Source organism: Stegodyphus dumicola, chromosome X2, assembly GCF_044657685.1.
Source record: "Stegodyphus dumicola isolate Sdum_Otavi_A_Nest chromosome X2, ASM4465768v1".
Classification (NCBI taxonomy): domain Eukaryota; kingdom Metazoa; phylum Arthropoda; class Arachnida; order Araneae; family Eresidae; genus Stegodyphus; species Stegodyphus dumicola.
In genome coordinates, this window is record NC_140781.1 from 46,141,461 (window position 1) to 46,166,489 (window position 25,029).

The window sequence follows — 25,029 nt, forward strand, 5'->3', positions numbered from 1 at the left end:
ATTAAATATTATAATCATTAAATATAAATGATTATTAAATGAATATAACATTCAGTAATTATAATAAATTTAATTAAAGGAAAAAAAAAAGCACGTGATTCACAGAAGCAATGAAACATGACTGTCACCTTAAAATTAAAGCATGATTTAAATTAAAATAAATAGGAACCATTAAAATATTAAAAGAAGAAAATTTACAGGAAAATGAACACCGCGTAAAACTTTTAAGTTCTTTAAAATTTGAAATACATATGGGTATCATTCATACGTTTAAAGATTTTAGAAATACTTTTACGTTTTAAATAACAAAAACGGGGGAAATTAATAAACAGTTGGAAGTTGGTTTACGCATATAGGGTGTACAGAGGGGGGAGACAGATTCCTACACTGTAAATAGGATTACGGAAGCAGGTAACAATATTTTTGACAGTCGCATGTTTTGAAAACTACACACACAAAAAAAAGGGGGATATTTTCACCGACAGGAAGGAATCTGGGAGATCAAATATGGGACATACACCGTTTACATAAAATAATATAACAAAATAATTATCGGTACTCACAAAATGGCCATCAATGGTAATGGTCGACTACTTTTTAGCCAGCGCTGTTGTTGGGTGATTGACCAACCTCTTCAATGAGGGAGGATTGAGCGGCAACAGGTCAGTTCCGTTCTCGGAGAGCGGACGCCGCAAACGCAATGCCCCGTCTCAGTAGTCTCTGCCAGTCTGTGCGTTTGTCCATCGCAGTACTTTGTTTAACTCGCACTACAATGGAGCTCGCCAATGAGGGGCGAGATACAGCTCACTGTACCCAATCAAAGGACGCCGTCCCGCTCTTGGGGCGGAGTCACGTGAGAGCACTCGCCAATGGTACGGCCGCGAAACAGCGAAAAAGAATGACAGAGAAAACAGAGCACTTCTAGGTACAAAGCCAAATGTCTCTTTAACATTGTCACCCCTCAGGAGACCCGCAGGGAATTTATTCATATCAACTTTTCGTTCTGTCTAGGGTCGAATATTCACCGCTGGATCGGAAGAGCAAACAGAAACCGAAACAATCCTGCTACTATCAGAGACTATCAATTCTTTATTGTATTATTTTATTTTTTCAATAGAATTCATCTAAACCGATTATTTCAGCTCACAGAACTGTTTTGTGAGACCGTAGATGAAGTTCAGAGAATTTTTTTTCGCGTGTCTTTAGATAGCTTAATTTCCTTCCCTGTCGGCGTGGGTGGAAGGGAAAAACTGAGGAGTTCTCGTGCGTGTGTTTTGTCATGCGAAAGACATACTAGCGCTGTGTCGCTCCTCAGCGAATAAAATCGTTTCTCTTGCGTTTCTCAGGATTTCACAAGAACTTTTTCTTTTCTTTTTCTGCAATTTGTTTATATATTTCTTTCTGTTCATTTGTTTATTTATTTTAAGAGGGGAAACTTGTTTATCTTTGTCATTTGGAGAAAAATTTCCCCTTCCCATATCGTTTCTTTATACAGCCCCATACCTATTTTTTTTTCCCTTTAAGCCTTGCGTTGGATGTTTCGTTATTACTTTAATGAGTTATATTTTGACTGAATGTGCTGCTTTAAAATATTTCCAAAGCTACTTTCAAGAAACTCTGCCTTCTTTAAATTTATTTTTCCCCTATTTATTTGTTCAGAATTAAAATGAAAAGAGAATATATATATATATAGAGAGAGAGAGAGAGAGAAATATCTATAGAATACGAAATCTTTAAAAACAAAAAACAATAGTGGACTTTTTACGCTGAATAATTTCCAAATGTATCCTTTAAATCAAATAGCCAAATTCAGTTACAGTTGGCATTTTCTTTCCTTTTTCTCTTCCCTCTTTCTTTCTTTCTCTGCATTCCCCACTGAATTACCAGCTAGCTATAGTTTAAATACACCTATAATAAAATATAATAAAATTATATACATTTTTTGCCGCACGTCATTTAAACTTATTTTCTCGAATTATTCTAACTTTATTAACTGATTCCTCGAGGCAATTTGAAAATGACATAAGAAAGTGAAAATTTTGAAGTTAAATTTTCCAGTCAAGTTTTGTTGTATGGGAGTCAAACTTCTTATAATTTTATTTTTTCATAGCGAGTATAAAACTATCTGAACTACTAGAGGAACCGGGAGACGGCATTAAAAGTGAGATTTCGATATTTTTACAAAATAAATTTTTATTTTTAAATTTGAAATTGCCAAAACATGAATGTTTTAGCCATTTGAAAAACTTCTATAATAGAAAATGTATGACTATACCCAACGATTGCGAAAATGATCGGGTAAGGGGACTAGAGAGTCCTATACTGTGTGCTAACGTATAGACGTCACGTAAAATACTTCCAAATGAATATTTCCGTTGAAAATATGATACCCAAAATTTTTCCCGATTACAATGCTTCTTTTACTTTTTATATTTTATTATAGGTGTACAAGGAAGTAAATAATACCCTTTTTACATAGAAGAATATGTAGAATTTTATAACTATGTAGAATCAACATGAACGTATAATATAAGCAGACAGAAAACATTTAAAGAACATACAAAACTACATACATTGCTAGCATACATTTATTTCATAGTATCTATATCTCATTCGCACATATGGTTCATAAATCTAATCTCTAGATGCCTTAACATAAATAATTACCAAGTGATTATTTTATAATTAACAATTTTTCATATCTGCGAATTTTATGTTAAGAAATTTAAATGCAATCAGAAGAGCCCATGAAATATATTTTAATTACCCTTTATTAATCTAATAAATAATTATTGATTAGTAGCTTTTTAATTATTACACATAATAATTGAAATAAATGAATTATTACACAAAAATTGAAAAAAAAAAGCATTTAAATAAATATTATAAGAATTCTGGAAAGAAAATATTCCCGAGAAAACTGTTAATTTTGTGTAAATTTATATTTTCTGCCATCATGTCATATTATATTTTCAAAAACTAAAATATAAATTTTTGTATCTATGCAGCTTTTAGATTCTGGAATTTCTAAGCAACCGATATAAAGTACCTGAAAATCAATAAACGTGGGCTCAAAGTAATTTTATTTACGAAGATAAAAATATTTCTTTTCCTATTAGGGAGTAGAGAATTTCCTTTGTAAAAAACAGACTTCGGGAAAAAAAAAAAAAAAAAAAAAAAAAAAAAAAAATTGCCAGTGCTGTCTGGAAGCATTTTTCGTACTCACAGTTTCATGCTAAATCAAAGAATAATTCATTCTCAAAGAAAACAGTCCATATATCGGCTATGAAAAAATATATATGCAAGATAAATACATGTAAACCAAACTTCTAACTTTAATTTGCAATAGTTCCATAAATTTCATTTTTTAATTTAGTGGTAATTTTCCCTTTCATAAAAATAGCAATTACTGCGACCTGTGCCATTTCAAAATTAATCCATGTAATTCTTTTATAAAGTTAACGCTGCAGATACTTATATAATGCTTTAGCTAGTAATAATTTCAAATGGCTGCCTGATCAGTATGGTAGTTGTCGTATCGTTTAAATCTGGGTAAAGCGGTTTTTGCGGCATGGGGCACTTATAATACATGGCAAGCCGGAAGTCCTCTGGAGCGGTTTGGTGACAGGGAAAGAGGGATGAGAGGCTTTCGTACTCGTACCTAAGGAACTCTATTTCAGAACTGAGATGGAAATGGGCTAAGTAGTACTGTTCCTTAAAAGGCTCCCAAGGCCCATGCCAACGACAGACGCAATCCTGATGAAATTATTGGACTTGTTCTGATGCTACTGTCAAACAAGTGAGATAAATCACAACACTAACTTCAAACTCAAGAATCGGAACTTAATTTATCAGAATGGAGCTAAACGAAAACACGTCGCATGCTAGCTCTCGTTTGCTGTCCGGCCAATATATCGTAAATTACTTCTCTTTCAGCCATTGTATTGTTACAACAATGTAAAACCATTATTGGATGGTGTATTTTGTTATAACAATGTAAAACTGTTATTGGATTGTGTATTGTAATAACAATGTAAAGCTGTTTTTGGATTGAACATTGTTATAACAATGTAAAACTTTTATTGGATTGTGTATTGTTATAACAATGTAAAACTTTGTGTTCATGCGATGCGTGCGTTGTTATACAACAATTTCAAATTAACTAGAAGTGGACTGTACTAAATATTTTATTCGACAACTTTAATCAAATGCGTGCCATCTTTCAAGCGATGACTTACTATTAATAACAACAGCAATAAAAAAAACTGAGTAAGCGTTTACAGGGTTGCTGTAATGAACATCTGCGCCATGGAAGGCGCCAAGAAGAGAAAAAATGACGTAATCTTACAGTTAAATAGTCTTAATGACTTAACATACCCCCCGGCATTGAAGGGTTACTTCAATAATTTCGTTCGATAATACTCATAGTAACCTACAAAATTGTACAATTACTACCTTATACAATAATGCAATACGAATAACATCTCTTAATTCAATATAATAATATTCAATTTTCAATACAAAATTTTGTGCACAATACAATGTACAATACAAGTTTTATAATAATAAGTTAACACTTAACTAACTTAGGAAGCTTCTTCTTGGGGTAAAATTGCAATTTTTGTAATTCCACGCTTAATAATGCCCTTTGCTGTCTGTATTTCTACTACTCTAACCTTACCGTCAACTCCAGGAAAAATTCTTGTAATGCGCCCTAACACCCATCTACAAACAGGAAGCTCATCCTCCTTAACTAGTACTAGCATACCTATTTTAATATTCGTTTGTTCTACCTTCCATTTTGAACGCTGTTGTAGTGTGTTTAAATAGTCCCTATGCCAACGATTCCATATCAACTGGACAAATCTGGTAGTTCGTTTCCATCTTGAGAGTCTGTTTTCAGGTATATCAATTAATTCGGGTTCTACTATAGCATTCAAGGGTCTTCCAATGAGAAAATGGCCTGGTGTTAATGCCTCTAAATCATTTACGTCGGAAGATAAGAGAGTAATAGGGCGAGAATTTAAAACAGACTCTATCTGAGTTACTACAGTTAATAACTCCTCGAAAGTCAACCTTGCATTACCTACAATCCGTTTTAAGTGATATTTCACGGATTTTATTCCAGATTCCCATAGTCCACCAAAATTAGGTGTCCGTGGGGGAATAAACTTCCATACTATTCCTTCTTCACCTAAATAATCTGCTAATTTTTTGTCAGGATTTCTAATTAAATTGTTAATTCTTTGCAATTCGGCATTTGCGCCAACGAAGTTTTTTGCGTTGTCTGAGAAAATGATTGAGTATTTTTCGCGCCTAGCAATAAATCTCTTTAAGGTGGCAATAAATGCGTCAGTGGTGAGATCACTCACTAGTTCGAGATGCACTGCCTTTGTTATAAGGCAAATGAAAAGAGCTAAATATACCTTATGAAGAGTTCCTTTCCTCTGTCCCTTGTACCTAATAAAAAATGGACCGCAAAAATCGGTGCCGACATGATTAAAGGGTGAGCTTGGATTTACGCGTTCTGCAGGTAATGACCCCATAATTTGTTCGATAGTGACTGGTTTATTTTTACTACAAATTATACATTCATGGGTAATCTTTCTAGTTAAATTCCTACCTTGTAATGGCCAAAATTTCTGTCTCATAAAACACAATAATGCTTGCGAACCTACGTGTAAATATTTCTGATGATAATGCTCAGCAATCAGCTTAGTTAGTTTGCATTTAACAGGCAAAATTATTTGATGTTTTTGTGAAAACATTACATTGGCCCCTTGTAATCGGCCTCCTACTCTCATTACATTATTTGCATCCAAAAAAGGGTTCAAAGAAAGTAAATTACTTTTATTATTAATGGGTTTACCTTGTGCGAGGGAGTTGTAATCTGAATAAAAACTACATTTTTGAACCTCTCTTACTAAAAAGGATTCTGCCTCATTTAACTCCTTTGAACTTACTCCTCCTGTTCTTCTCTGTGCTCCTTTCTGTTTTGCACACCTAGAGTTCCAAATGAACCTGAAAATATAACTAACAATACGTAATAATTTTAAATAATTGTTAGTGATATCTAGGACATTATCAATAAATTTTGAAGGCAAAGTGCATAAACAAGCAATGTCAGTTCTTTTTCTCAGTTCATTAGAAAATGTCTCTGTTTTTTCTAATTGTTCAAAGTCAATGTTCTTGTTAGGTATGACACCCTCACTCAAGAATGGAGGACCTTTCCACCACAGATCAGCATCATGCAGCTTGTCAAAATTCAGTCCTCGGGAAATAAGGTCTGCCGGGTTCTCCTCTGAACGCACATAATTCCACTGGCATGTATGTGTTAGCTCTTGGATCTGCAACACTCGATTAGCAACAAAAGTTTTTAGTACATGCGGAGGATTCTGAAGCCATGCTAACACTATGGTTGAGTCACACCACAGACATATTTTGCTGATGTCCAATTTCAATAAAGGCACCACCTTTGCAACAAGCTGTGCTAGCAGTACAGCTGCGCAGAGTTCCAATCGAGGTACTGTCAGCGGTTTTAGTGGAGCTACTCTGGACTTGCTGCAAAGCAAATGTGAAGATAAATTATTGTCACTTCTACAGCGTAAATAGATGGCTACTCCGTATGCGTGTTCTGATGCATCTGAAAATCCATGAATTTGTATATCAGAAAAACTATCCTGTAAAACATATCTACTGACTTTCAAATTGTTGATAGTTTGCATTGAATCAATAAAAAGTTGCCAATCCTTAATTATCCTTTCGGGTAGCGGATCGTTCCAATCAAGCTTCAATAACCAAAGTCTTTGGATGAAGATTTTTGCTTTTGTTATCCCTGGACCAAGCAGTCCTAATGGATCATAAATGCGAGCAATATCAGACAACACTGTTCTCTTTGTGTAAGTAGTTGGTTTCTTGATGGTTGATTTGTACGAAAAACAATCTATCTTTGGATTCCATAATAATCCTAAAGTTTTGATGCTCTGATCGTCATCGAAATTACTGAAAGAATATTCCTCTTGTCCATCCGGAAACTGCAAAAGATCAGGATGATTAGCACACCATCTGTGCAGACGCATTCCTCCACGTGATAATAGGTTAATCAATTGCGACTGTAATTCTTTAGCCTCTATTAGAGTATGGGCTCCTGTGAGTACGTCATCGACATAAAAATCCCTTTGTACTATTGGCGCTGCTAACGAAAAATTATTTTTCTCGTCTTCTGCTAATTGATTAAGTGTGCGTGTTGCTAGATATGGTGCGTTGGAAGTACCGTAAGTTATAGTCTTCAGTCTATAGACCTTAACTGGTTCTTCTTCACTACTCTTCCATAAGATGCGTAATAAATCTCTTTGATGTTCTTTAATCAAAATCTGACGATACATTTTTACAATGTCTGCTGTGAAGGCAATTTTATGCGTTCGAAATCTGCAAATAATATCAAATAGTTCGTCTTGAACTAACCCTCCATTCAGCATAATATCGTTTAACGAAATTCCAGTAGTCGTAGGAGCAGTGGCATCGAACACTACCCTAAGTTTAGTGCTAGGTTTCTCGGGCCTGAAAACCCCATGGTGAGGAAGATAATATGAGAAACTAGAGCTATCCCCTTCATCAATTTCTTCGGAATGGCCTAATTCATTATATTCCTTAATGAAATCTTCGTATAAGTGTTTCATTGCGGGATTGCGAGTGAAGCGTTTAAGTAGATAATTCAGTCTTTTGCTAGCGTTTTCTCTCGATTCCCCTAAAAGGCTAAGTCCTTCCTCCTTAATTGGCATTTCCACTACATATCTGCCATCATCTTGCCTCGCGTGTGTACGAAGAAAGTGCTGTTCACAAAATTCCTCTTCCTGACTTTTCACATTTTTTGCTTCATTAATACCTTCAATCTCCCAAAACCTTCTCATGTTGTCAGATAAATTATCCCCATTTTCCACAAACCCACAAAAATTATCAACACTGCCTTGCTGCGGCATGCGCACTGATCCGCTAACGATGTATCCAAAAACTGACTGATGGAGAATCAGGTCTTGCATATTTATTCTATTTGTTCCCAGTAAATCAAAAAATATTTCGTTAGATAATAAAACATGTATTTGACCAGGTTTATAAAACTCTGGATCAGCTAAACCAATGAGTTGCAACTGCTTAACATCAGGAATGTTTATATATCTAGCAGGCGTTACGCGAGTTATTTTTGGAACAACAAAAAATTGTAAGGTACGAATAAAATCTCTAGTAGCGTTAGCGATGGTTGCTATAGCTTTTTCCTTAACACCCATAACTGTACCATTGATACCTGAAATAGAAGCGTTTATTTTTCTTTTCTTCAAATTCAATAACTCAGCACCTTGTTTAGTAATAAAATTATTTTGAGAACCGGAATCCAGCAAGGCTCTCAACGAGATAAATTTTCCATCATTACCCTTAACGAAAATAATTGCAGTTGAAAGTAGAACTTGTTTATTAAAAGAACTGGAAATATTCAGCGCAGTACCGTTAATGGACTTTGTTTGGTTGGTTTCATTAGTGTCACTAACCTTTTGGCTGCTTGCCATTGGAGTAAATGTATCAGCATTTGGAGAAAGATTACTGCTAAATTTATTAGTCTTGTTTGTGATTTGATTCGATGTGCCATTTGCTCTATCGAAATTTTCTGCATTTCGATCAAAATGTAAGAGCGAATTGTGAAATTTCTGACATTTTCTACATGTATTAGAACTTTTACAGTCCTTGATTGTGTGGACCGAAGATAAGCAATTGAAACATAATTTTTTTGTCTTTACAAATTCCAATCGTTTCTTGACTGTTAGATTTAAGAATTGCGCACATTTCAACAATAAATGATCAGCTTTACAATAAGGACAATTTTTTGAATTTTCAGAAAGTGATGTAAGAGCCTTGGTATTAAATGAACGTTTCGATTCCCCATGCGGAGGTTTGTAATGTGATAGGGTGCGAGCGTGTTCCTTCAAAAAACATGTCAGTTGTTTAACCGTTCCTATCTCGTCTTTTTTAAGTGACCTTTCCCACCAACACCGAGTATTTCTATCCAACTTTTCAACTAATAAATAAACAATTAACGTGTCTGAAAATTCTTCCACCTTTTGCTCCAATGCTTCCAAGGATCGTAAACATTCATGCACCTTATCGATAAATTTTAAAAGCGACGAAGTAGAATCACTTGTTTGAGGTATAGAAATTAATTTCTTTATGATAGAATTGATCAAATTTTTTTTGTTGCTATAGCGCTCAACCAACAGATTCCATGCTATGTCATAATTCGAATCTGAAATTGGAATGGACTGAATAATATTTAAAGCGTCTGCCTTACACGAACTCTTTAAATATTGCAATTTTTGCGCATTAGTTAATTTGCTATTTTTATGCACAGCTGCGGAAAATAAATCCTCAAATTCAATCCATTCTTCGATTTTCCCACTAAATATTGGAAGAGACACTTTAGGCAATTTTATATCCGAAAAAATTATGTCTTTACTCGAACCGTTTTCATTTGAGCAGCTATTCCTTTGAGAACGGATTTCAGAAATTTTTCTTTTAATTTTCAAATGAATTTCATCGAGATTATCTACTACATTTTCCTTTTCCTTAATGAATTCGTCAGTGTCCTTTTCTTCACAATGTGCAAATAAATAATCGAAAATGTTACTTAATTCCTTTTTAAATTCTAATATTTTTGATTCGTATAACTCCAATAAGGAAATATCTGCTTCATCCACTGTAGAATTTACCTTATTTTCAAACTTTCTGATACTGGATTTTAAACTTTTTTTGTTAGCTTTAATCGCTTTCAATTCACTCATCATGAACAAATAAATAATTTATCACTTACCGTGATTGCAGATTTCTCGACAGCAACACCGGAAATGAACGATGACACAGTATTCAATCTTAATTGCGTAATCCACACGAAAACGAAAGCATTCCAAACACTCTATATGAAGTTATGCGTAATACAACCAAACGAAAGTATTCTAAATGTTCTAAAAGGTTAATTTTAGCAACGATATCTTTTACCTGTGGCTCGGCGGGCCATAAAGTGTTCATGCGATGCGTGCGTTGTTATACAACAATTTCAAATTAACTAGAAGTGGACTGTACTAAATATTTTATTCGACAACTTTAATCAAATGCGTGCCATCTTTCAAGCGATGACTTACTATTAATAACAACAGCAATAAAAAAAAAACTGAGTAAGCGTTTACAGGGTTGCTGTAATGAACATCTGCGCCATGCAAGGCGCCAAGAAGAGAAAAAATGACGTAATCTTACAGTTAAATAGTCTTTATGACTTAACAACAATGTAAAACTTTTATTGGATTGTGTATTGTTATAACAATGTAAAACTGTTGCTGGATTGTGTATTTGTTAGAACAATGCAAAACTGTTATTGGATTGTGTATTGTTATAACAATGTAAAAAGGCGTAACTGGGATCAAGAACAAGAGCACAGACTGAGGACATTTACACTGTGAAATTTCTGTTAAGAATGTTCTTCGTAAGAATAAAGAAATGCTAAAGTTTGCCATTATAACTAAAATCTTATGCATCAAGCTCCGTAAATCCTGTTTTCTATCGCATCAACATCTAAATCATTTCATATATGCAAATTTTTTAAGCTCGATCATTTGAATATCAAGTGGCTGATTTATTAATCCCTTTATTACTATTATATTGTATTATATGTATGCAAGACTTAATTTCTAAACTTGAAGTGTCGGAGTTTTATAGAAAGAGGGGTAAACAATAAATGAATAAATAAAATGATAATACATAAAACAATAAATATTGAACAAAATATATGGAGGTAAATAAAAGTATTAATATATATTCAAACAATAAATTAAAATATATTATCATAAAAAAACAAAGGAAAGTAAAACAAATGAAAAATTGATTAAATCAATAGCAGCAAAACGTGTTAAAGAGGATGAAAGAAAGGTAAGTATTTTGGATGAATGAAAGGATTTGGATTTGGATTTGGGATTGGGATTATTCAATTATGGCAAAGCACACGAGGGCTATCTGCCTAAAGGGAGGGATGCCTCTGTGGAGAACTTTCTAAGGAAAACTGGCTCGTATACACGTTACACATGGGGAAAACCACGAAAACGCCCATGCAGCCAGCCCGTTCGCGGAATTCGAACCTCGGACCGAACTACCAGTGTTCAGCGTCTTGACCGCTCTGCCGCTGGTGGGCCCAGGTAAATATTTGAACGGAATACTTCCGCAGTCATATACAATAACATCCTTTGTTTTGACTTAGCCTCCTTGAACAAATGGCTCAAGCCTTTTGACCAGATGGGGTATATTACAATTATTTACGTCTTCCGCCCTAAGTCACTACACGGAAGGGAGGAATGCCTTCGGGGAGGACTTTCTAAGGGAAACTTAACACGTATTAACACATCACAAATGGGAAAACCACGAAAACGCCTATGCAGCCAGCTCGTTCATGGGATTCGAACCTTGGACCCTAGTACCAGTGTTCAGGGACTTTACTACTCGGTCGCTATTGGGCCAACCAGATGGTTATAGTAGATATAATCCATAATTCCTCTTTCTATAGGAAAAGTGGGGCAAATATTAGTTTTACTCACCTTTAAATAAATGTGTTGATAATAGAAATTTTACTAATATTCGATTCATCTCTTCAAAGAACCAAAGCTCGTTTTATTTCGCGCTCAGGTGCACTTTAGCTAAATTTATGAAAAATTTAGAAATTCTAGAGCCGAAATTCCTGCCATATTTAAGATCCATATTTAAAGGGGGCCCATCACGGAAGATGGCTTAATATTAAAAGGTCCCAGAATATGGAAAAAGTAACAATCAAATTGGAAGACACATATGCCAATGTAAAATTAAAAATTGGGTGAACTTTATTTTGGCATAAATTTTGAATAAAACTTTGTCAACTTCGAGGGTGATTAGACACAGGTTCTCCTTCTTCTGCAGGGAAAAAGAACAGAAAAATTATGCGGAATGGGAGAACTAAAGACCGTATTTATATCGAAAACAATGGTTCCAAAGTATACGCCAGGTTATTCCGTTGTTGTTGCGATTCTTGTATTCTAGTTAGTGGTCGTTCATTTGGTTTGATTTATTTAATTATGGCAAACCACTCGAGGGCTATCTGCTTAAGGAAAGCGATGCCTAAAGGGAGGACCTTCTAAAGCAAACTGGTTCGTATATACGTTACACATCGGGAAATATTTAAGATCCATATTTAAACGGGGCCCATCACGGAAGATGGCTTAATATTATAAGGTCCCAGAATATGGCAAAAGTAACAATCAAATTGGAAGACACATATGCCAATGTAAAATTAAAAATTGGGTGAACTTTATTTTGGCATAAATTTTGAATAAAACTTTGTCAACTTCGAGGATGATTAGACACAGGTTCTCCTTCTTCTGCAGGGAAAAAGAACAGAAAAATTATGCGGAATGGGAGAACTAAAGACCGTATTTATATCGAAAACAATGGTTCCAAAGTATACGCCAGGTTATTCCGTCGTTGTTGCGATTCTTGTATTCTAGTTAGTGGTCGTTCATTTGGTTTGATTTATTTAATTATGGCAAACCACTCGAGGGCTATCTGCTTAAGGAAAGCGATGCCTAAATGGAGGACCTTCTAAAGCAAACTGGTTCGTATATACGTTACGCATCGGGAAAACCACGAAAGCGTTGATAGAGCCAGCCCGTTCGCCGAGATTCGAACCTCGGACCGAACTACCAGTGTTCTGCGACTTAATCGCTCGGCCGCTGATGAGCCGGTCGTTCATTTGAACAAATCGTAACTAAAGTGGAGCCCACCTGCGGCCGAGCGGTAAAGTCGCTGAACACTGGTAGTTCGGTTCGAGGTTCGAATCCCGCGAACGGGCTGGCTACATGGATGTTTTCGTGGTTTCCCCCTTGTATAACGTGTATACGAGCCATTTTCCTTTAGAAAGTCCGCCACAAAGGCATCTCTTCTCTTAGGTAGATAGCCCTAGTGTGCTTTGCCATAATTAAATACACCAACGTAACTAAAGTGACTTTCCGTTTTTAATATTCTTCGTACTTACTGTGCTTCTGCGTTCACATTTCACATTCCATCATGCACCTGTATCAGGAAAATTATTATTTTTTGCAATGTTCTAGCACCCATTAAAGTTATGATCCCCCCCATTAAAATGTGCTGCCTATTACTCCCTGTATGTTTTGTAAAGGTGAGTTGCATTTGTTTGGAATAAAACCAAATCTGTACGAAGACTTAGGAAAGGAATGCATTCATGGAGAGTTTCTGAGATTAGATTACCAATGATGATATTCACACACACACACGTAAAAAAATAAAAATAAATGAATAAAAATAAAAACAAAATAAAATAAAAGATAATAAAACAAAATAAAATAAAAGATATATTCGAACCAAAATGCTGTCACCGAAATTTAACCGTTTATATGCTCTCTCTGTAATAGGTTATGTCCAAAGGCGGAAACTTATACGACTATTCGGATATTATAGAACAGAAGTTTGCTGTTGAACGAAACTGCAGCGATAGCTTTAACGCTTTCTCAAGCAAATTCAAAAGAATGCCTCTTACACAAACGGCAATATTTTAAACGCCTTCTTTTCTTAATAATAATCCGAATAAAGAGTTAGAGCTGCATTTTTACCCACAAAATTTCTCAGTTAACGCAGATAGAAGCGGACAGTAGAAACTATGTTGCCTTAGATGTACATTAAAAAAAAAAGAGCTGACGATATTTGGTTAAAATATGATACTTCAGAAAAAGCTTATTATTAAAAACTCTTAAAAAAATGTAAACTATTAAAATATTTTTTTAAATGTAAAATATCATAAACATAAAAAAAAGTTTCCTGCATCAGTTAAGTTTCATACGACGCTAGAAATATTTTATTAATTACGACAGGCTGCAAATGCTCATACAAATTATCAGTTGGATATATAGCAGTTTAAATATTGTTTAAATATTTACTTAATAATTAATAATTTTTATTAATTAAATATTTATTTAATAATTAATAATTTTTAATATTTAAATATTTATTTAATTATTAGCAAATTTTATTATTTAAATATTTATTTAATTATTAATAGTTTTCATTAGTTAATAAGTTATTTAAATATTTTTAATATTTAAGATAAAATAGAGATATTAACTACTTAGAAGTGTGTACATTTCTCATCGCGCAGTTTTTTAATAACTAATATACTAAAAAATGTGATAGATAAACCTACTCGGCGCGACTCGGCAAACTCGGCGCGTAATCGAGAGGTCCAGGTTCGAGTCCCGACGATGGCATTGCTCAGTTTTCATGTCTCCTGCTTCAAAATAACCTAATGACTAATAATAATATTACAGTACTTGTTTTCACTTCAGGCCAGAGCTTAAATTGCGCCGGAGCCCACCGGAGCAGGACTCCGGTATTTCTTAGTTTTTAGGATAAATTATAATTCTAGCCGGAGCGCACCAGAGCCCTAAATAAGAAGGCTCCGGTATTTCTTTTATGGAATTGAACAACAATTTCAGTAGAAATTTGATCTCGAAAATATTATTTTTAGCAATAAAACTATATTAAAAATTACTTATTAAATTTATTAAAATTAGAGATAAATTAAAAAAAAAAGAAAATCTGAAAGGTTTCAGATTTTAAATTACGTCCAAAGGGGCGTTTTTTTAACATTTTGTGTGTTACCTTTACTTATTAAATATCCTGTTTTTTTCGCTTAAACCATAAAATTGAAGTGCCCACCAGCGACCGAGCGGTAAAGTCGCTGAACACTGCTAGTTCGGTCCGAGGTTTATGTGCTAAAAATAGTCAATAATGCTTCAGTTAGTATTAAGAACATTCAATTCCAAGTTGTTCACTGGTAGTTCGGTTCGAGGTTCGAATCTGGCGAACGGACTGGCTGCATCGGCGTTTTCGTGGTTTTTCCCCATGTGTAACGTGTATACGAGTCAGTTCCCTTAGAAAGTCCTCCACGAAGGCATCCTCCCCTTAGGCAGATAATCCTAGTGTGCTTTGCCATAATTAAATAAACCAAACCATAAAATTCATTTCAAGATCAATATCGCAAAATAATTTTATATTGAGCATATCTTTATTTCCGATACACAGTCTCGCGCGCTGCAGATAAAAATGTTTTTTTTTTCTGTACAACTTTGCCATTGCTCACTTTGAAATCGTAGAGTTTGTTAATAAAAAATTCGTTAAAGTTCTACAAAATATGAAATCGATAATGAAACAAATTTCAAATTTGGGCTTTCAGATGCCCATATTCGCAGTAGGATTACGTCATTCAAAATTGGCTGGCTCTAGCTACCGTTGTTTTATCACAATGCGAAAAACATACATACATTTATACAGATTCTTCATTATTTAATTTCTTCCAATATAATACAGGGCGATAATATTTGGTAGCTACAATTTGATAAGTGAAACGGATATTCAGAGTGATTCGACGCAAAATCGCAAAACGAAAACAATAGTCCCTCAGGGACAAAGCCCCTTTGGACTAATAATCTAATATATAATATATTTAAGCTAATAATTTTATTAGATTAAATTACATTTAAAATCACTGAAGAAATACATTTTAATATATTTTTAAAATTATTAATCCCTTTAATCATTAATTATTTTAATGATTAATGATTTTATTTATTTATTTCTTCTTGTTCCTCTTTCCTGAGAGTCTACGGTAGGGCTCCGGCTCTTCTAATTTTAGAAATTAAGCCCTGCTTCAGGCTGATTTGTTAATCTCTCATCATATCAGATTTGATTTGTCCTGTATTGAAACAACTGAGAGCAATTTTATTACGAGAGCAATAATTACAGTATGATATAGCCGTTCCTGTGGAATATTTAACGGAGAATGAGCAAATGACAAGTTTTTAAGTTTGGACTCTAACCCCGAATAAGGTATGCATATTTGTGAATCTAGTGCCTACACTCACAAAAGTGCGTGTAGTATTCGAAATAGTGACACATAAAATCTCTGTTCCTGAGTTCTCTAATGTTGTAGAACAGGTTAAGAGAGTCTTAGATGTCATCTTTCATAGTTAGGCTCTCTGTGAAAATTATGATAGAACTTAGTATTCATGTGTATCGCTTAATTAAATAACTCATAATAAATAGTTAATACAGTCTTACTAGAATATATAAATATAATTAATAATTAAGGTACCCTTCTTATCACGATAAAAAATGCGAAATTAAAGGAGCATTTCTTTCCAATTACTTTACAAACATGAAATCAAAGTTTTATGTAATTAGTAGTTGAAACGAGTCAATCTTTTATTATTTATTTATCTAATTATTTTATATAGGTAACATAGGACGGTGATAAACATTTGTAAGAACTTCCTCATTCATAAATAATTTTTAGAGCTTTAGGATGGAGCTTTAGATTTAGTATCAATCTATTTAAAATTAGATAATAACGGTGTAACATTTTTTCAGTCCACTTTCATTTGCATTTACAACAGAGAAAAACGATGAATTTTGAAATAATTCTTACAGTCTTTACATACCATTTACTTTTCTCCGATACAACCAGCTCTCGAAATTAAGGAAATAATTGCCATGATTTGTAAGGATGCTGATTGATAATGATGAATGATTTTACTCATGATTAACGAGAGCAATTTTATAACTGGTTACGCTTTCACGAACAGACAAGTAGTCATTAAATTGATAGATAAACCTTAACCATCACTCTATCAGAGACTTGAGTGTAATAAACAAGTTCAAAGAAAAAATAATATGATGTATACTCCATAAGACACTTCAAAGTTATTTACACGAAACCTTGATATTATATATACATTACTCTATTCCACTCATATTTAAATTACGGTTTTTATTACAACATTAAAACATCATTCTTAAAAGCCCATTGCGTCGTTTAGACTTGACGAATTGCTAAATATTAGAAATAAAATAAGCAGCTGGATATTAGTAAATAACAAAAGATTGGGCATATAAAAGTATGAGCTTTCTGTTGTTTCAAGCTATTGTTTGGAAAAACCAAAATAATAAAGGCTTAGGAAGTATTACAGTATTATGTGCATTAACAACTACATATTTATAGGTAGAGAAAACCCATCAAAATGAACTTAAATTAAAATGGAAGAATCCTTAATAATAAAGCAAAAGCTGAATTATGCATTATGTATTGCATTGTTAATTACATATTAAATACTACAGAATTATGTATTACATTGTTAATTTAAATTTATTATGTGTTACATTGTTAATTTAAATTTATTATGTATTACATTGTGAATTTAAATTTATTATGTATTACATTGTGAATTACATGCTAAATATTCCAGAAATTGTTCCTACTAAGCAATAAATCAAAGCTCATGGAGATTTAATAATAATAACTATAATAATAAAAACAATAGTAATAATAAATTGGTTTATCTAATAAATTCAAGCATATCAAGGCTATTTCATACTGTTATTTACTACGGCAAAGCACCCGAGGGCTGTTTGCTTTAGGAAAGATGCCTTCGAGAGAACATCTTTGGAACAACTCTGGTTCGTATTTAGCTTACACGTAAGGAAAATCATATGATGCAATCAGTCTCTCAAGCATCGGAAACATATTTCACAAGTGCACATAAGTATTGCCACCGAGGAAGGGGTTTCAATAATGGACCAACGAATCTTCTGTTGCTCTTGGGACGCTGAATTTTTCAAACTGTGCATATTAGCGCATGTTGTTGTTTACATTTTCTTTTGTATTTGCTTCGCAGTTGTAAATTTATGGCATATAAATGCTGCTATCATTCAGCGGCCGGGCGGCTAAAGACTTCTGAATGTTAGCAGTTTGTCCTGCATCTGAGTTCAGACGAACGGGCTGGCTGGATGGTTGGTTTTGTGGTTTTTGCCATGTGTAACGTGAATACGAGCCCGATTTCCCTTAAAAAGTCCCCCACAAAGGCATCCCTTTGTTTAGGATGCCCACCAAAGGCCGAGCGGTAAAATCGTTGAACACTGGTAGGTTCGAATCCCGCGGACGGGCTGGCTGCATGGGCATTTTCGTGTTTTTTTCCATGTGTAACGTGTATATGAGCCAGTTTCCCTTACAAAGTCCTCCACGAAGGCATCCCTTCCCTTAGGCAGATAGCCCTTAGTGTGCTTTGTCATAATAAACTGAACCAAAACCACAGCCTTTTAGGCAGACAGCTCTCATGTGTTACATTATATTCAAATAAGCTAACCTAACCTAAGTATTCCCAGCTTAACCTAAGTATACCGCCCAATCGGTATAGTGGTTAGCGTCGCTGACTGTTGTGCCGAAGGGCCCAGGCTCGAATCTCAGAGAAGGCATGGATGTTTGTAAATGTATAGTGTCGGTGCGGCATGGCGGCACGCGGCGAGCCGAAAGTCCTCTTATGTGGTTTGGTGGAAGGGTAGATGGGTGGGAGACCCTCGGATCCGTCCCTGCTGGGGTGCTCTCCATCAAAACTGGGGGTGGAATTGAGCAAAATCGCACTGTCACCTGTAAGGTGCTCAAGGCTGTTGCCAACGGTAGGTGTATATTGAACGCTTCTTGCCACGAGGAATGTGGCGGACTTGGGCTGATGTTCCGGTCAGACAAGTGAGCATGTAACAACAACCTAATTTAGTACTGTTTTCCGGTTAGTGAAAGAAATCCATCGAGGATGTTAGGCTTTTATGAAGGGAAATGTAAAATAAAAGCATGATTTTAGTGTCTTTATTGATCGAAAGATTTCACAAAACTGTGATTAATTACTATGCTGCGAGTGGGTTTAAGAGAATTTTTGCAAGGTTGAGTGAAAACAACTATAGGGTAGACCAAAATAGCGCGAATCTTGGGAGCCAAGCATATTGTTTTATTTCATAGCATTTTAAACAGACCTTTGAGTGTTTTGAATTACCTAAAAATCCAAATCTAACAAAAATACAGGCAGTCATGAAATAGCAATAGGTGAACTTTGTTGGCTCAACCTCCGACGATTCAATACACTATTGTCACCGGACCTAACATCACGACTTTCAGTAAGCTTGTTCTTATTTTAGTTTTTGCAAATGAAACTAATATCGTATATATATTATTTTTATTTATGTGCCTTATGTACACATTGTTTTTCTTTCTTTCTTTTTTTTTTTTTACTGTTTTGTATGTTTGAAGAGATGTATGGCATCATTTGATAGTTTTTTTTTTTTTTTTTTTTTTTTTTTTTTTAAAGTTTGAGAGCATATTGAAATCTTTTTTTTCTTCGGTGTAAATTAGTGGTAGTTGCTTCTTCCCTTTATATCATGTTAAAGGATACGTTAAAGGATTTACGAGAACGCTGCACATTCACAAAGCGAGGGAAAATTGTAATTAAATTAGCAAAAAGGAACGTAGAGAAAAGTCAGTTATAGTTGGGATACCGCAGGTTTAAGTACTGTATATCGCAGGTATCGTAGGTTTAATTTTGTTGTATCGCAGTTTAAGCATTAAGCATAGTATACTGTGATTGTCTTTATGCTGCAGAGCAGGGGTTTCCAATCCTACGCCCACGGGCACCATGGCGCCCACCGATCGTTTAACGTGTGCCCACCGTTGGCGATCACAATAAAAATGTTTAGTTTTCAATAAAATTCTGCGTGAAAGTTTTCTCATTTTTAATGAAAGAGAAATTGCGTCCAACTCTAGTCAACTATAAATTCACCTTGAAAAAGTAAATGGTGGCCGCCGTCCAACAGATATTCTAGAATGTGCTCTTAAGAACAAAAAGTTGAGGACCCCTGCTGTAGAAGTTCTAAGATAATTTGACTTGTATAGAAAAATACTAAGCTTGTTAAACTGTTAAACAGTTGAGCAAAATATTTAGCAGTCTACTGTTAGTAGATTTCTGAGTATAAAAGTCATTAATGGCTGACCAGTAATCTTTAAAAAGCTTAAAATGCAATTTTTAAACGTTTACAATAATGGACTAATTTCGAAATCTAACGTAATTCTGTTAATGCTACATCAGGTAGGAGCAAACAATATCGATATTTGATAATATCGTTGCATGGCCTTGTAGCACGTAATTTGCAAACACATCGATTTCCATACTTTTATGTTACCTATATATCGACTTTATATCAGTTTGAGGTGTTTAGGAAATAAGCAGAAACCTCAGATTATAAGTCAGTTTTGCTGTTTTCTTCTTGTAAAGAGCCACTCAAATGGAAAAATCAATTACAGCTTTGCTAACACTTCCAGACACAATCTGTTTCAGTAGTTCCATCTGGATGTATTGATTCGATGAGTTCAAGATAGCAAGCGAACAGGCGAAATTCCTTTTCCTCTCTTCTGTCTCGTTTGTTGGTATAAATATTAGCTTTGGGTAAATAGCCTTTATTAAAATGTTTGTTTTCGTACCAGGCCAGAACAGGTATCAAGCTGCGAGGTCACAAACAAGTAGATTTAACGTGATAGTTACCCCACCGGACGAGAGTAATTTAGGATAAAATAAGTAAAGAACTAAATATTGTCTTTTTTTAGTAATCAAAATTCAAAACCATATTTATGCAGATAACTTTGTACTTAAACGGAGGTATCGCATTACAAGGAGGTATAGTATTACATTCGTTACAATCGCAATATAACAAGTTTACAGAGCAAAGTTATAAATCAGAAGTTCAGAACCAAGTATCGATCCGAAGGTTAAGAAAGTAAACTGTGTTGTGTATCGTTGTTGTGTTTTTGATCCTTTTTGATTCTGTGTGCTTTCAACATTTCATATTTTACTGACTATAAATAAATAGCTTGACGAAAGTGAACAAGCGAAAATTCTGCAGAGTCGTTAGGTTTTAGCTGGGCAGGAAACAAGAAAAAACAGCAGCACCCTAGTCGGATTTTTAACTCTGGACCTCCCGACTGCTAGTTAGATATGCTTCCAATTTACTACGGAGACATGCAGCAAGGAAGGAGAAAATTCCTTACTTTATCCCCCCACACTTAAAGGAAGACTTGGGATTAGGGGACCCAGTTGTCAAATCCAGGTTATGATTAATTATGATCTATCACACTTTTGTTTGGGCGCAACCTTTTTAAAAAGAAAAATTTTCAGCCTTCGGGAACACAGCGGAGTTGCTAGTGTTCCACAGCTTTAACCACTCGATTATATTTGTCGTTCCTTATTTAAAGGGGTAAGTCGCTTTTTTCAGCAACTGGTTTCCTTTTCTGAAGATTAAACTTTTTTAAATAAGGAGGAAAATCGTAGAGCGGAACATTTGGTCGAAATGTGAACTTAACAAATGATAAATATGTAATATTTTTGCTTGCCAAGGTGAACATCAAATTCTGGTATTTCTTTGAGCTCTGTGCAGATGGTATCTCCCGTTCTAATTCGTCTCCATTCAATTTAGTTCGGCTTCTGTTTCCGGAAGCTGAATGGGCTATTGTATAGGGTTTCCGCGAATTTCCAATAAGTAATATAAACGTTATGAACTAGTTTCTTTAAACCATGAAATCTATGAGAATCGCATGCATACAGCCCATTCAGCGTCCGAGAACAGAGTCCGAGACGAATTGCCAATGTTTAGGGGCTTTAACCATTCGATCACTTATCAGCCATTACTTATTTTATGATTTTTTGAAGCAATCGATTAATTTTGGGGGAGATTTAAGCTTTTCAAAGTTAGGGGAAAACGCAAATCAGCACAGCTTCTAGACATGTAACCTTAATGAATATTACCCACGTAATATTTTCGCAGATATATTCGCAGATATATTCGTAATATATTGGCAAATAACAACTGTATATTAACAAGGATATAAAATTTTGCTATTTCACCGAGTCCCATGCGGATGATATTTCTTATAAGATTTCTCCGACTCGAGGGCGTGAATTGAATGCCCATTCCTTTCATTATCTACGGACGTATCTGCTACCATTACTTTCATTATTTAAAGTGCCAGTCGAAGGCCCTACCTACCTTTATGATCTACATACATCTAGCTTTTGTATTCGAAGACTGTTTTCAAAACCTACTATCATTTGAAAGATGCACAGCATCTTGTCACGTGCGATTCTAAATTCAGAACAAACCTGAAAGCTTCAAACAAATCATTCGCGTTTGAAACAAGCGTTTCAGGGCAAAATTAATTGGAGTTAAAATCACCATCTAATAAAATAAAAACTGATTTCAACCTTAATGATTAATCTAAATATATCGTTTAATCGTTCTCCGGGGAAAAATTCTAATTTGAATTGCAGATTTAGCGATTTCATGTAGCGCACATCAACTCGCACGCTTCGCAGTAATAGCTTCGTCTACTTCCTGCATTCTGGTATTTAAGAATTCGATGCAAGGGAAGAGATTTAAATATTTCATTCCCCATCTTAACGTTCTGATTCCAGCCAGATTTGGGGGTTAAAGCTGAGGGAACCAAACGTAATCTGGTCGAGATCTAAGATCACATAAAGTCTCCTACGAATCGACAGCTGAAGTTCTGACGCTGCCTGCGAGTTAGGGTTGAGCTGGTTACCATACGCTCAAATTCATTTTCTAAAATTCAAAAAATGGTAAAGAAGAGCAAAAACAAATAAATAAACGACGATCGCCTTTTCTATAAATTAAAGTTTCTAAAATAAAAATAAATCTATGCATGTAAAACAGCCTTTCATTTTAATAGTTTTCATAAACTTAAAGAATTATTAATTAATTTTTCGTTAACTTTTAAAATTATTTTGTTTTTCCAATCCAAGATTATCAAAATTTTTTGTCATTGTTGCTTTGTTAAGGAGGCATACTAGTTCTGTAATTCCATGTTTAATATTTATGGGCTTTGCACTATACTTACTATGCTATATTTGCTACAAATTGTACTTATATACAACACTTAACAAACATAAAATAATAAATACGACAGTACTAAATCGAACAGCATGATTAATTATCATATTGTTGCGTTTTCCTTTTCTGACACCAGTTCTTACGTTATTTCTTCCTTCACGTTCGTACGGAGTTTGTGTGGATTTGGAGTGAATAACGACGACACTTGATGAAGTATCGAAACACACTTTATTTATCAATATTAATCAGGACAGCTTCAAAACATTTTTACAGTCGTCGAAGATCTACTATAAACACGCTGGAACAATCAGCGACACAGCCTTCACACTGTCATGCAATAACGGTGGAAACAGCTTCCCTGAAAAGCACCAGAGTACAGCTCCCGACTCTGCTCGGTCATTCCGAGTACTCTCGAGACTCTCCACGCTACAACTCGCAATGCACTCGATGCCACACAGAGCACAGCTCCTGACTCTTCGGTTCAGTGGTTCCCGGAGCTTAACACACTCTCTCGACGATGCACTAACCGCGATACACTAAGAGACTCTTCGATGCACTCGACGACCAACTCGGCGCTAGACTTCGAGACACTCGCTCAATGACTGACTATCAGCTCGCTAGACAAGGCACACACTCCAACTCGATACTAACTAACTCCGCGTACCAGCAGGGTTTATATAGCTTTTGCCTTATGTTCGAGCAATTCTGGGCTAAACCGGTAAGAATTAGTTCCAGAAGGTTCTTCAACCGTCCATGGTATGTCGCCAAATTTGGCAATCCTGCCTTTCCATCCCATTTATGACAACCTTAAACCTGCTTTGCGGGGAAGCTATCTCAACGCGCCTGTACATTTCGTAACAATATTATTGTACTGAATTTATTGATTAGTATATTACTATTGTATTATTATTATATTATTATTGTATTATTATTATATTATTGTTATATTAATTATTGTGTTATTATTAGTATGTTAATTATTCTATTTTTATTATTATTATATTAATTATTGTATTATTATTATTATTATCAATGCATTTGTTAAATTATGGCAAAGTACACTTGGATCAACTTAAGGGAAATGATGCCGTCATGGAGGGGAAACCACTTCCATGAAGCTAACCCGTTCGCCAGGATCTGTATCTTGGTCGACCTCTTGCATTATTATGGCATTATTACATTTGTTATATTCATTTCGTATACTACAAAACAATGCAATGATTTAACCGTATGAGTTATTTTATATATATAAGAGTAAAGCGGTTCAGAGCATTACAGAAGATTCTCTGTTTCTAAAAAGAAATCGGAAAGTTTGAATTAATAACCTAAAAACGTTATCTCGTCTTTAAATTAATATCTAAAAACGTTAAAACATTTCCGATCAAAAATTTTAAAATACATTGGTATTTATTCTTGGCAAGAGTGGTGGCAATCATGTAAAATGAGAATCATCTTGCTAAACTGATGCGAGTTTTGTTTGCAACGTTTATGTTTCATTTAAGCGAAAATTTTAATCCGTCTTACTATTCTGTTTCGATTCAAACTAAACAGCACCATAGAAAAAATAAGAATTTGAGCGCTATCGTAACGTTTCAAAATAAGATTACATGCAGACTTAGTTAATCTGAAAATCTTTGAGAATAAAATTTCCGACAAATCTCAGATACTGTTATTTCTTATTTCTGAAAACTTTTAAAGAAAGAGGAATGTTTTGCGTAATTTAGATATATAACGGCACAATTAAGTTTTTCATTCATTAAATATACCTCAAAATTTAATTAAGAACTGAAGTTTCTGGAAGTTATAGTACAAAGCATTCTGCATAAGTCAGCAATAGCTTATTTACTTTAACTGTTTAATTAAAAAAGTTGTAGACTAATACAAACATGACAAAGCTAAGTTACTTATTATTGTTATTATTTATCTTCCGGATCTTTAAATATGTACTGAAGTCAAGCCCACAAATTAATTATACCAAGAAGAAGAGAGTGCTTTTCATTCGCCAAGATTTTGGGTGTTTTAATAGGCATAATTAAGTTTTTCATTCATTAAACATACCTCAAAAGTTAATTAAGAACTGAAGTTTCTGGAAGTTATAGTACAAAGCATTCTGCATAAGTCAGCAATAGCTTATTTACTTTAACTGTTTAATTTAAAAAGTTGTAGACTAACACAAACATG

General features: G+C 34.4%; 1 protein-coding gene across 5 annotated transcripts in view; it reads right to left on the reverse strand.

Moving 5' to 3' along the window:
- Positions 1-25,029, reverse strand: part of LOC118187367 (uncharacterized) — a 781,272-nt gene that overhangs the window by 384,880 nt on the left and 371,363 nt on the right. The window contains exon 1 of one of the 5 annotated variants that reach the window (XM_085810187.1): positions 564-1,046. The exons of the other annotated variants lie outside the window; for them this stretch is intronic. Within the exon in view, the coding sequence (XP_085666313.1) occupies positions 564-574 (11 nt within the window). The 5' untranslated portion in view covers positions 575-1,046. Of the gene's footprint in view, positions 1-563; positions 1,047-25,029 lie in introns of those variants that run through there. 5 annotated transcript variants of the gene reach the window in all.